This window comes from Nematolebias whitei, chromosome 18 (assembly GCF_014905685.2).
Source record: "Nematolebias whitei isolate Nwh7 chromosome 18, NemWhi1, whole genome shotgun sequence".
In the NCBI taxonomy this organism is placed as follows: Eukaryota; Metazoa; Chordata; class Actinopteri; order Cyprinodontiformes; family Rivulidae; genus Nematolebias; species Nematolebias whitei.
This window is the reverse complement of record NC_056515.1, coordinates 20,523,275-20,535,824: the sequence shown is the minus strand read 5'-3', so window position 1 is coordinate 20,535,824 and position 12,550 is coordinate 20,523,275. Positions and strand designations below refer to the sequence as shown.

The 12,550-nt window shown below is 41.1% G+C and overlaps 2 protein-coding genes across 2 annotated transcripts in view; one reads left to right on the top strand and one right to left on the bottom strand.

Annotated features, from left to right (window-relative positions):
* Positions 1-178: 178 nt before the first annotated feature.
* On the top strand, positions 179-3,737 carry psmb7 (proteasome 20S subunit beta 7; the record flags this gene model as incomplete). Its single annotated transcript, XM_037692133.1, is given in 7 exon segments — positions 179-272; positions 1,189-1,286; positions 1,419-1,559; positions 1,787-1,902; positions 2,795-2,853; positions 2,929-3,080; positions 3,523-3,737. Coding segments are annotated over 7 exon segments (772 nt in total), but the record flags the coding sequence as incomplete, so codon positions are not given.
* A 3,493-nt stretch (positions 3,738-7,230) lies between these two features.
* The window catches only part of nek6 (NIMA-related kinase 6), a 19,285-nt gene continuing 13,965 nt past the window's right edge, over positions 7,231-12,550 (bottom strand). Inside the window, exons 5-10 of the mRNA XM_037692638.1 lie at positions 11,195-11,305; positions 10,412-10,520; positions 9,851-9,958; positions 9,634-9,728; positions 7,537-7,650; positions 7,231-7,445 (exon numbers count right to left, since the gene is read on the bottom strand). Of these exons, the coding sequence (XP_037548566.1) occupies positions 7,335-7,445; positions 7,537-7,650; positions 9,634-9,728; positions 9,851-9,958; positions 10,412-10,520; positions 11,195-11,305 (648 nt within the window). The 3' untranslated portion in view covers positions 7,231-7,334. The remainder of the gene's footprint in view (positions 7,446-7,536; positions 7,651-9,633; positions 9,729-9,850; positions 9,959-10,411; positions 10,521-11,194; positions 11,306-12,550) is intronic.

Sequence of the window (12,550 nt, the reverse complement as noted above, 5' to 3'; positions counted from 1 at the left end):
AAACAGTTTGTACATTTATTTCTGTAGCGGAATCTGATTTCATGATGTCACGATCTCCATGCTCATTGTGGTTTTATTATTGTTTTAAAGCTCTGCAAACAGATACTTTTCATTATGTATCCTGACTGTTTTACTTGCTACGATTATTTTTCAGTCTCTTTAATGTTTTTAATTTCAGAAATGCCGTTTTGGAAGGCGAAACGAGCAAACTGGGATTCAACCTGCCTGCTGCTCGAAAGACAGGAACGACAATCTGTGGAGTTGTCTTCAAGGTGCGAGACTCCGATTTACTCAAACATGAAGAAAGTCAGCACAGTTCTGTGGGATTGTCTTCAGTACAAATGAGTACTTCATGGATATTTGTACCCCCTTTTTACAAGGCATTTCATATTTATTTTCCTTATAAGTCAAACCTTTTTTAAATTTATTTATTTATGCTTGTACTTAAACCTTTATCATGCTGTCTGAGGTCTTTAGAGGCTGAGACTGCCTTATCACCCTTCCAAGAGTGATTGGCAACAGCAACTGCTTCTCCATGGTCATTGCTGTTGTCGTTCCTTCTTGGCATTGTATTAACACACCTGGATGCTCCAGAGCAGCAAACTGATTAATCTATGCATTTAATTAGCAGCATTTCCATGTTACTCACAGTCCTAATTATTGTGGAAGCAGTAAGGATATAATTAGTTTTTTAACACACTGCTTCTACATGTTGGCTATTTTTGTTCATAATTGAAGTTAGTGCTGTCTCCTCAAAACTAGAAGATCGCAGGTTACCTCCCAGCCTCCGTGTGAACTTTGCATGTTCTCCTCAAGTGGGTTTTCTCAGGTACTCCAGTTTCCTCCCACAGGTCAAAAACATGCATGTTAGGCTGACTGGTGACTAAATTGTCTGTAGGTGCGAGTGAGAGAGTGGATGGTTGTCTCTGTGTCCCTGTGATGGACTGGAGAGCTGTCCAGGGTGTCCCCCGTCTCTCACACAATGGCTGCTGGAGATAAACACCAGCTCCTCAGACACAGAAATAAAAGAATGGGTAAAGAAAATAGATGGATAAATAACTGAATCTTTTTTTTATTTATTTTTTTAAACATCCCAGTTGTGTTTTGTAGCGTGTCAAAGGTTGTATTTACCTAATTTAAAGACCAGTGAGGACTGGTTAATTTAACATCTTGCGGTTCCATGTTCAGGATGGTGTTGTTCTCGGAGCCGACACACGAGCCACTGAGGGCATGGTGGTGGCAGACAAGAACTGCTCCAAGATTCACTACATCTCCCCCAACATTTAGTAAGCGATGCCTCACACATGTAGTGGACTGGAAGTCGTGAGCGTGGCTTTGAGACAGAGCAGCTGTCAGTGGAGCTGACGTGTTGAATATGTGACGCCTCCTGACTGCTGTGTAATCTTCTTGTTGTCCAGCTGTTGTGGAGCAGGAACGGCTGCAGACACGGAGATGACCACTCAGATCATCTCTTCTAACCTGGAGCTGCACGCTCTGTCCACGGGCAGGGTGCCGCGCGTGGCCACCGCCAACCGCATGCTCAAACAAATGCTCTTCAGGTGCGCCCTACACTCTGTAAACTCGCTCAGACTTAAAAACTGCTTGTCACTGTGTTTAACTCTGATGAACACGATTGCCTGGAAAAATGTGGTGACCAAAGAAAGTGGTGTGAAACTTTATTAAGTCATCACAAGTGACTCGGGTCTCCTTTCCTCCTTTGGCTGTAATAAAAACAAAATTGCCAGATGTGCGAGTTGTAAATAAGCTGTTCTGTGTGTGTTTGCAGGTATCAGGGCTACATCGGTGCTGCTTTGGTCCTGGGGGGAGTAGACTGTAATGGTCCTCACCTGTACAGCATCTACCCTCATGGCTCCACAGATAAGCTGCCCTACGTCACTATGGGTCAGTCTCATGTGTGTGTAGGTGTGAGTGAGAGAGTGAGTGGTTGTTTGTCTCTGTGTGTCCCTGTGGTGGAATGGAGACCCGTCCAGAGTGTCCCCCGCCTCTCGCACAGTGATAGCTGGACGTGGGCACCAGTGACCCCCGCGACCCAAAAAGGAAGAAGCGGGTAAAGATAATGGATGGATGTTGTTACCACACTTTATTTATACGTCTATCATTGTGTCACTAAAGAAGTTGATGTTTAGTCACCATAATGTGGATTTTTGGGGTGCTGCTCAAGAACACAGGACACTGGGATACATAAAAAATGGCATGTTTAGTTATAATATACCCTTATGATAAATTTCAAAACAGTTTAATTACTTTTTTCTTTTGGTTTTCTTGTGGTAAAACTAATTTTAGAAACCTGGAAAGGAATCTGAGTACGTGTGTGAATATTGAAAGTAAAAATTACAAGACTTTGAAATCACTAATAAATTTCCAGAAAACAAGATTTTATATTTGTTTATGTGTTCAAGAAGCTAAAAAATGTGTTGATTAAACAAACTGACAGAAACTATGTGACAAACTCATGTTGTTACGCAGTGACAGAACATCTGTAAACGTGTTTTCATCACTGCTCTGTTAAAGGAAATCAGAGCTCCCATTTGTTTGGCACTTCAAGAATCCTTATCTTCGATATGTTTTACTCAAAACACGCTGATTGTAATGTATCTGGGGCTGTGAAGAGGGTTTACATATTCTGTTGGGGACTCCGTTGTGCTGAAGGTACAGCAGTATGATCAGAGTCCAGGCACGATGTGTCTTTAAAGCAACAGCTTCAATGTCAAAAAGCTTTCTGGGCTAAACTAAAGGCAAATGTCAAGTTAGTGACGTGTTGTTGTTTTTAAAGGCTCTGGCTCTTTGGCTGCCATGGCTGTGTTTGAAGACCGCTACAAGCCCAATATGGAGGTGAGTTACAGGACGGGTAAATAATCCTGCATGAACGAGCTGTTTTTCACTTGTGTCCATGTTGTTTTCTCAAAGGAGGAGGAAGCCAAGCGGCTGGTGCGTGACGCCATCGCTGCAGGCATCTTCAACGACCTGGGCTCTGGCAGCAACATCGATCTGTGCGTCATCACCAAGGGCAACGTGGACTACATCAGACCGCACGATGAGGCCAACAAGAAGGGAGTCAGGTGAGACTGGCTGCAGGGATGTTTCTAAAACATATGGATCCATTTGTACACATTTCCTTCTGAGTGTCGGTGCAGTGAGACAATTAAATGTGCATCGCGCCTCATGTCACCCGTAAAGCATGTGAGGCTGTTGCCTCAGGACTTGTCATGAACACTGACCGACTTGTTCTGTTGCTTGTTCTGCCTGAAGACTAAATGAGCTTGAAGCCTTGCAGCAGTGAGTACAGACGAAGTGTGTTGGTGGAGTGCAGACAGCCGCTGCGACTAACTCGTCTCATTTTACTACTTTGTTTCCGCTCGCCCTGCGTAGTTTGACTTTACATACCCAGTGTGTACAGTTGTGTCTGTAGGATGGAGTGGCAGACTGCAGCATGCTGTGCATTAGAAAAACCTTTAAACATGTCAATAAATGTGACGGACCTTTGTTTCTTCCTCGATGTAGAACTGGCGATTACAAGTACAAAAGAGGAACGACGGCTGTGCTGACGAAGGCTGTGAGTCCACTGGGCCTGGAGCTGGTGGAAGAGTCCGTCCAAACCATGGACACCTCGTAATTTACCAACCCAACGCTTCTTAGTGCAACTCGTGACCCCCTTTTGAATTCCTGACATGCTTTTTTTGTCCATGGTTTACAATAAAAGTTGATTGTAAAGTGAAGATTCTGTTGATTTCTTTAAAAGTGTTGTGAATAAATGTGTAGTGTAAAGAAGACGGATCACACGAAAACAACTTCCTGTCTGAGCCAAACAAGCTGTTTACTGTCTGATGGATCATCACTCGTGCTGTTTATCCACTTTTAACATGTGTGACTTCAGAAATATAAATTATTAGTTTGACTCTTCAAATTGCACAATGTAAAGGAAGCTTAAAACTTTGATCTAGTTAGTAATGGATTACACTGAATTACTTAAAATATATTTTTTATACAGTGAGGTAGTCAGGCACCTGAAAGTCAAAAATAAAGTTCCCTGCTCGTCCACAAGGGGGCGCTGCGGGATCACAGGATAGAGGCTGAAGAAGCTCCATCTTCCAAAATCTCACCCGGATTAAGTTCTTTACAGGGAAACTTGGATATTAGTAAATAGTTTTTCCAGTTTTACTCCCTAGCAACTTGTTTCCCTTCCCATCCAAAGTAAAAACACTTAAATGTATACTAGTACATGTACTAGTTTGTCGTTTATGTTAAAAGTACTCGGTACAAAGTCAAGATTGAGCAAGAGAAATTAAAAAACAATGTTCCTATTTTGTTATTCCTCTTATGTGGTTGATGTGTCCTCAAATTAAACATTTGGAAGCCAAATCTGTGGCTGAATGCCAACCGCCATGGAAATGTATTTACCTCTAAAAACAGCTAATGTGGCTGAAATGAAAAGAACATCCATGTGGAAGAGCTGCCTGAGATGGAGAGGTCTGATCATTTTGATGTATGCATTTACACTCAGATTTGTAGAGTCACGTAAAAACAGTTAAAGTTTACTGTTTGTTTACACTGAGTGCATGCCTGCATTACAGATTTGGAAAACTGCAGGAGTGAACTTTAAAACTGCACCATTTGACAGTTCAGGAAACCTTTAAGCGTTACTTCCTTAACGGAGCGTTATAAATCTAAATCAGGTTATATTCCACAACAGGATTTATTGTTACAATATTTACTGCTCATATTCTTGCTTTATATTAACTTCAAAGGAAAACTTGTTTCAATATTCAACTAAAAAGAGCTCAGAAATGTCAGGTTAAACCAGGCATCTATCAGCTTCTATTTATTTATTTTTCACATAAATGTAACCTAAAACATTAAAAAGCTTTTTTCAGCAGCTCTGCACCTGAAGGATTGACCTTCAGGTGTCATGTGCAAATAGAGCCTGAAAATAACTTGCATCAGTATAAGGTCTGAGAAAATATTTAATTATGAAGCAGAACACTGACGTGATTCTTTAAAGAAAAGCACGAGTAAGCGTGCAAATATGACAGAAAACACTTTCACAGAGACAGAACATTTATTTTACCATCACAGATTAAAACAAAACTTTAAACACACTGTCTGGTACGGTCACAGTCTTCATTTCTCTGTGTAGATTCACAGTAACGACGTGCTGATTTGAGCACCTTAAAGTTGATGTGCTGCTGATGGCAAAAGGAAATGACGAGAGGAGGATCTGTTCTGGTAAATCCAGTGCTCAGATTAGGTCCATTTCCTCACTCTGTCTCAAACTAAATCTGCTTTTCTTTGCTTTGTGTTTCAGATGTCGACACTTGTTCACACACCATCTACACCTCCTGCAGGAAAATCACTAACGCTAAATCCACATCTAATGTGTAAATATCAAAACGTCAAGATTATTGAGGATTTCTTAAAAACATGTCAACCATTGGACAGTTTCTATTTATTCTAGGGCTCACTGAAACCAGACTTAGGTCAGGTTCAAGCACAGAGGTGATCCAAAAACAAGCTAAACATCTGAGTACAACTACTGTGGGCATAAATAAAATAAAAAAAGGCAGATTTAGAGGAAATGTCGCAGACACGAAGGTCCTTGAGGGTCTGGAAATGTTGCCAGTTTTTAACACTCACACTGAAACATCTTCAGCTTTCCACAGAAGCAGGTGAAGATCACCGGAGCTTAAAGAAGTGCAGGCCTGCTCCAAAAATAAACAATAAAGCTTGTGTTGCCATTTTATGACAAAAAGTCAAATATTAGTTTAAAGAAAGATACACTAACACAAGTAATGATTACCGTACTTTTCGCTGTATAAGTCACACCTTTTTGCATAAATTAGCATGCCCTGCGACTTATACAGTGAAGTGACTTATTCATGTTTTTCCCATATTTATAACCCAATTTCTTTTGCTGAGATCTGACGATTTCATTCATTCTGACATGGAAAATATTGAACACTACCATTTTTAGCCACTAGATGGTGCTCGACCAGTATGGCAAGCCAAGTGTCTCATTAATAGCTTAAAGTAGCTATTAATGAGACACTTGGCTTGCCATAGCGAGCCACTTTTGTCTCGCTCTGGAACTCCTGGAGCAAATGTCAAATCAGCTGCCTTTCGCTGCGCCGCCCCGGCAAAATGCAGCTGATTTGACCGACAAAGTGCATTTATTAAGGAAAAGTTCAACTGAGACACACCTTTGCTATAATTTCGAGCAAACAAATAATTGTTTTTAAGTGTTAAATTGTTAAATTCTTGTTAAAGTCCTCCTGCAGCCGCCATTTGGCAGCCAATCGATTTTTGGCACAACATCGGTCCCCCAGGTGGTCAGCAGTGACGCACAACAAACGCAACGCTTCAGCAGTGATGCATAATAAATGCGACTTATACGATGAAGTGACGTATTTATGTTTTTTTTTTCCACTTTATTAGACATATTTGGACTGATGCGACTTATACGGCGGAAAGTACGGTACAGATTACCTTAGATTTAAACTTATCTTTGTCATTTTTAATAACTTCATCTGTGATTGAGCTTTTTCTTTTTTACATTTTTTATCAACATCTTTCTGAGAACAGGCCTTAAACCTATAATACAGTCATTTAAACTCATATTTTTGGGGAACAGATGCAAACAGATTAAAATATTTTTTTTAAAGTACAGTATACGTCACATACACGTCAAACTATTATGCAGCAATCTATAGCAACGGCCCTGACAAGCTAAGACCTGGCATAAGCTTTGACCTTGATTCATGACCTTGAAGTAATGAAATGTGCATGTGACACTAGTTTAGTGATGATGCATATGGGTTTGAAGTTTAATTAAATGAAACTTGAGCAGATCAGAAGTTAAGGGCGGGACAAGAGAAAGTTGACGGTGTTAAAAACATCAATATTTTCTGTAAATACTTCATAACTGGACGGAGTCAGCGCCACAAACGGTTCATTTTAAGAACTTAATTTGTACAAAACAATACTATGAGAAAGACAAATAAACATTCAAACTGCGCGGCATTGCTGCGCACATTATTAGGAGACAGGGTGTGAACTTGGACTGCAGCTCGTGTGCAGTTTTACAAACAGAAAGCTCAGAGATCAGAGGGAGCAGCTCTGTCCTCAGCTGGAGGAGAGATCTGAACATTTCAGTTCACTCGTTCAACTACTGTCTTCTCCACACCTGTCTGGACAGAAAAGATGTTGGGAGTGTCTACTTGTGCATATCTTTTGTTTTCTCAAATGAAGCTAAGGCACATTTCTGCAACTTTAAGTGGTTTGAGCTCCTCAGTCTGAGCAGAGACGACGACGGTAGGCGTTCAGGTGCTGGAGGCCCACATGTGCATCTGTTTGGCAAGCTGAAGCACAAAGACGATGTCCGGCCTCTGGTCTGGGTCAGGGTTGATGCACATGCTGACCAAGCCCCGCAGCTGAGACAAAAAGTAGATCAATCATGTTCTTCTTATTGCTAAAGCTTAAAACCAACTGTGACGGTTTTATAGACTCGATATGTTCGTTTACCTTCTCAGAGTAAAGGTCAGGTGGGAGAGGGGGGTAGTCACACTGCTCGATCTTTTGGCAGAGAGACAGGAGGTTCATCTTGTCCCCATAAAAAGGACTCTGCAGAGCCGCCATCTGAAGAAAGAGTTACACAGGTTGTGATGACAGGAAGTCCTGGGGCATCAGGCACAAACCTCTCAGGAGGATTCATTTCACAGCTTTTGTCACAGACGCACTGACGTGACACAGCCTGCTCTCAGATTTCCATCAAACTTCAGGAACCAGGGCAAGAAACGACACTGAAAACTGTCGTGGGACAACCCAGTCTAAATCCTGCAGACTGGGAGCTTCAAACGACAGCAGAGTACCTGGAGTCAGCTCCACGCTGCAGACAGCTGCCCACTCTTCACCAGGACATCAACAAAAACATGTAGGCAGACTACAGCTTTAGGTTCATGTTTGACTCTATACTTTAAAAACTGAGGAGAAAAATAAACTCTGACTCGTTTCGTCTGGATAAGAGAAATGTTTTCTGCAGCAGAACTTGCAGTTGTTGGGTGGATTCACTGCTTAATAATAAATGTCTTAAGTTCACTAATGCTGGAAGTAGTTTCCTCACTCAGCAGTGTGATGCTATGAGTTGCACCCATTGAGTGTTTTAAGTCAATAGCAATATGAACCTCCTACTTGTCATGAAATGAGGACAGAGGTCAGCAGGGATAAAAATAAAACTGACACCTTGCAACATAACAATCAATGTACATTCTCAAACTCACAGGAAACGCTGCTTTTTTTACGTAAAGATGTGAATCCACTTGTTTCAAAGTCCCCACAGACTCCACGTTTGGTGTCGTTTGACAAACGCCAAACAAAAACCAACATTTCAACTACCCAACTAATATACTATTACTACCTAAATAATCTAAACAGTATTCAGAAATACAGTATGCACTGACCCGGGCCCAGTCAACAAAATGGTTTACTCATAACTTCAAGACTTTTATTTTGACGTGTTTGGGCTCTAATGTTGGAGATGCATTGCTCTGCAGTTGGCAGGACCTGCAGCCTGTTCTTCAGAGAGCGTGCTCAGAGCGCAGGACGTTTGTACGAGCCACGTTAAAGCCGACTGCGAGACAGTTTTGAGGACAGGCAGCAGTTTTGCATGAACATTTGTCATATGATAGAGTTTTAAGGATCCTAGACTGGCCTGTATTCATCTAACCAGTGCAGGTTACTGCATGTGGATAAAACCATAACCGCTTCCTTAGTTCTTACTTTTACCACGTACATCTCTTAACTTTCAATTTTAACATAAAAACCTGAACTTTTCCTTTAGACAAAATACTTTTCCACTGAAAGTCGACACTTCTGTTACAGAAGATGTCACACCTTTTCCTAACGTTTCCTTTTTTTTCTATTACTTTAAATAGGTTAATAAAGAATAAAAGCTCCTGAAGACCTCATAAGTCCTGGACGCTCAGAATACTTTATCAAGGTGGATTTTACCAAAATAAATCCCAAAAGCTGCTCCCTCCTCCCCCTCAAAAAAAAGTTAATTCCACAGTCCAGGTCCACAACACTCAGACTCATGTTAAATTAGTCAAAGTCTGGTCATCATCAGCATAAATGGGGCGAATAGATGTTGCAAGGAGTAAATAAAAAAGAAAACAGAACCCTGAGAGACCCCACATGACAGACCAGCAGCGTCTGACATGATCTAATTAAAAAAGAAATACTCAAAAAATGTAATTCCCACCAGCGTGTATCTTTCTATAGGCACCTAATCATTTGAAGCATCTACTTTTCTTAAACTTGTCATTTTGATTCCCCCGTCAAAAAAAGAAATATCCCTCTATGCAATCACAAATATGTGTAGTCTTAATTCATTTTAATTTACAGGTTAGTTATAAATTTAAAAAATGCAATATTAAAAATGAACTGCCCCCCTCACTAAATGTTCTGTAAACATGCGACAAAGACGAGTCATCTCAAGGACTGGGAGGTAAGACTCTCCAAACTTCAGGCTTCACAAGTTAGACACATTTCAATCCACAAAGAAAAAGTTAAACTTTATAACCTGAATGAAAGAAAAAGTCCTGCCAGTAAAAGAGAACTTACCTCATACAGAAGACACCCCAGAGACCAGATATCGGACTTAAAATTGTACCCGTTCTCATGGATCCTCTCTGGTGACATGTAGTAAGGGGTCCCCACTAGAACGTACAGCATTACACACAAAATACTATCAAAATGCACATTTTACCTTCACTTAGTGGCTCAGTGTACACACCATGTGTTTATGTGCAACATGGCTCATCTATATTCTGTGTTTTACCCAAAGAATGCGCCGCCGTTGTTTTAGAGCTGAAAAAGCGTCCTAACCCGAGGTCCCCCAGCTTCACCTCCCCTGTGGCTGTTATGAACACGTTTGCTGGTTTGATATCTGATTGAACACAAATGGATTTTAAACTTCCATCAGAGTCAGAAAAAGAATTATGTACTTAACCCAAACTTACTCAGATTGATTGGAGAGCAAGCACACTGTCCATACGGTTGTATGTAAATATTTAAGTGTCTTTGGATCGTTTTATAATTGTTGATTGTAAAAATGAAACAGTTGCAATAATCATGATAAACCTGTTTCTTCAAGTGTTTCAATTTCACCTAACAAAACATTAGACAATTGTTCATATAAAAGCCCACCTTGTTGCAGATGCTGCTTTACTGGGTTTTTGAAGTTTGACAGTGGAAAATGAGAGAGGAATTGAGAAAGAAGTAAAAAGATCTGCTCACAGCAGAAGGATGAAGACTGAATCAATCCGTAGAGTCAGGAGAGGAGGTGTGCGTGATGAAAACGTAACCAGGAGGATGAGGGAGTCTGTGTGGAGCTGCTTACCACGGTGCATCACTCTGCGTGAATGCATGTGCTCCAGAGCGCCGCACAGCTGCACAAAATACTTCCAGATTGTCCTTTCTGGAATAAGTCGCCTCTTCTTCTTGAAGTACTGAACACAGAAGAACAAACACACACATGTAAGTTCAGACCTGGGTGAAGGGAAAACAACTTTTCTAACATCTCAATCTCTGTAAGAGGCCAGCGGTCACTCTTTCAGGGATGAAGATGTTCACATCCTGGACAGAGAGGGACGCTGGTTTGAGAGAGGAGTAAAGGAGGCCATCTTTGTGAAAAGAAACTGTCCATCATTAAACAGGGGTGGAGCCTCCGGGTTCAACTGTCCCCCTCTTACAATGCTGTGATTGTTAGTATCACTCAGCCCTCTGTGAATAGTAAACAGCCATCAGGCTGCTAACAATTGGTCATTAGGTGGATGGACCTCCTTTTGCATGTGAACAGCTAGTTCTGGATGTCACCAGCAGATTGGTTGATCCACTAAGAGAAGTTGCTGTTCATAAGACTGAGTTTGTTGAAGCTCCTCAGACTCAAGGTCTTTTGGATAAAAGATGAAACGTTTCAACAAGAAGGATCCGTCCAGAGGACCTGACTCAACCTTTCTGGATTTATCTACCTGCATCAGGACATTTTGAAACGATCTGTAACGTTAGGCTTCTAAAGAAAAGAGTAAAACGTAGTTTCAGGCAAATATCTGTGATAAACCGTAACATGTCACATGTGCTTTTATTGGTCTCCGTCTGCTTCCATCATCTAGCAGCTTCTGACCTTTATCATCTGGGACAGATCTCCAGCATCTGCCAGCTCCAGAACAATGTTGAGCTCGTTGTCTTCAATAAAGGAATCCAGGTACTTGATTACATTGGGGTGATTCAGTTGCTGCAGAGGACAAACAAGAGACAAACAGATCCTTTCATTTTGTGGTTTTATCGTCACCTGGCATAAAACACGTTTGACGATTAAGAAATATAATTTTACTTGTTCAAATGTTTTTAAACATGGATAGAAATTTGCTTTTTTTCCACATTCTGACTCTGCACTGTATGCTGAGGCTGCTGAATGTAACGGTTCTCTTGATCCGCTGCGTTCTTTCTCACCAGGATCCCATTTAGAGAAAGAGTTGTTTCACAACCCTGAAAATTTATAAAAAATCAGGCCCTAGCCATTAGTCTAGCTTGGACAAAGACTTTCGCCTCTTTCTCCACACTGTGCTCTGTGATAAGGTACTGATTACTGATAACCACTAAACCAAACGTCACTTCAAAGTTGACCTTTACGAGAAACCTTCCTGGAGTTTAACAAACATTCAGTGTGACACATGCCTGTGGGTTGGCAGTTCTTTACGGTTCAGATTAGATACAAGCAGTACGTCGATGTCCACGACGGGTTCGAACTGTGAATGTTTGCAGTTTGTGAGATGAGTGTTTTCTGGACTGGAATTGAACAGGAACTGTAAGTAAACCTTAATGTTTTTGTAGAATGTTAATGTTAATGTAGAAGAACAGAGGTGTTGTTGTTTTTCTTCTTGTCCAAGGCGGTGCAGAGAGACAAATCCTGGTGAGCAGAAGGAGCGATTTTATCCACTACCAAGCACAAAGGTGGAGCCAGGGGGTGGCCAATGGTGGCCTTGGCCACTATAGATTATTCTTCAGCCACCTCAATCATTTGAGGAAATTATACTTTTAGGAAATATAAAAACTTCAAAGCATAATGATAGCTCAGATGATGGGGTGGTCAGTTTACTTATATACATGGTGGTGGCCATCTTGGAATTTGACATGGCAATCCAGTTTTGAAAAGGAGCCTTTCTTAGGCCTAGATGCAGCCACACACCAAAATGGAAGTTAGTACTTCACTTTAATGTCACGTTATCGCGCTCACAACATGCACAGACAGACGGAGGTATTTCCAATTCACCCTTTTTGCTCCACAACTAAAAAGACAGTAAAGTAGGACTTTTTCATTTTAAAGTGAATTTACCAGTTAAATCCATCACTGGTGTATGACCTGCTACCTTAGACCCTCCGCACTAACAAGGGGGTGTTTTTACCCCTGCCTACGCTTCTAAGAGAGTTGACTATAAAAAGTATATGACGTGTTCTATTGTTAAACAGGCATTTTAAT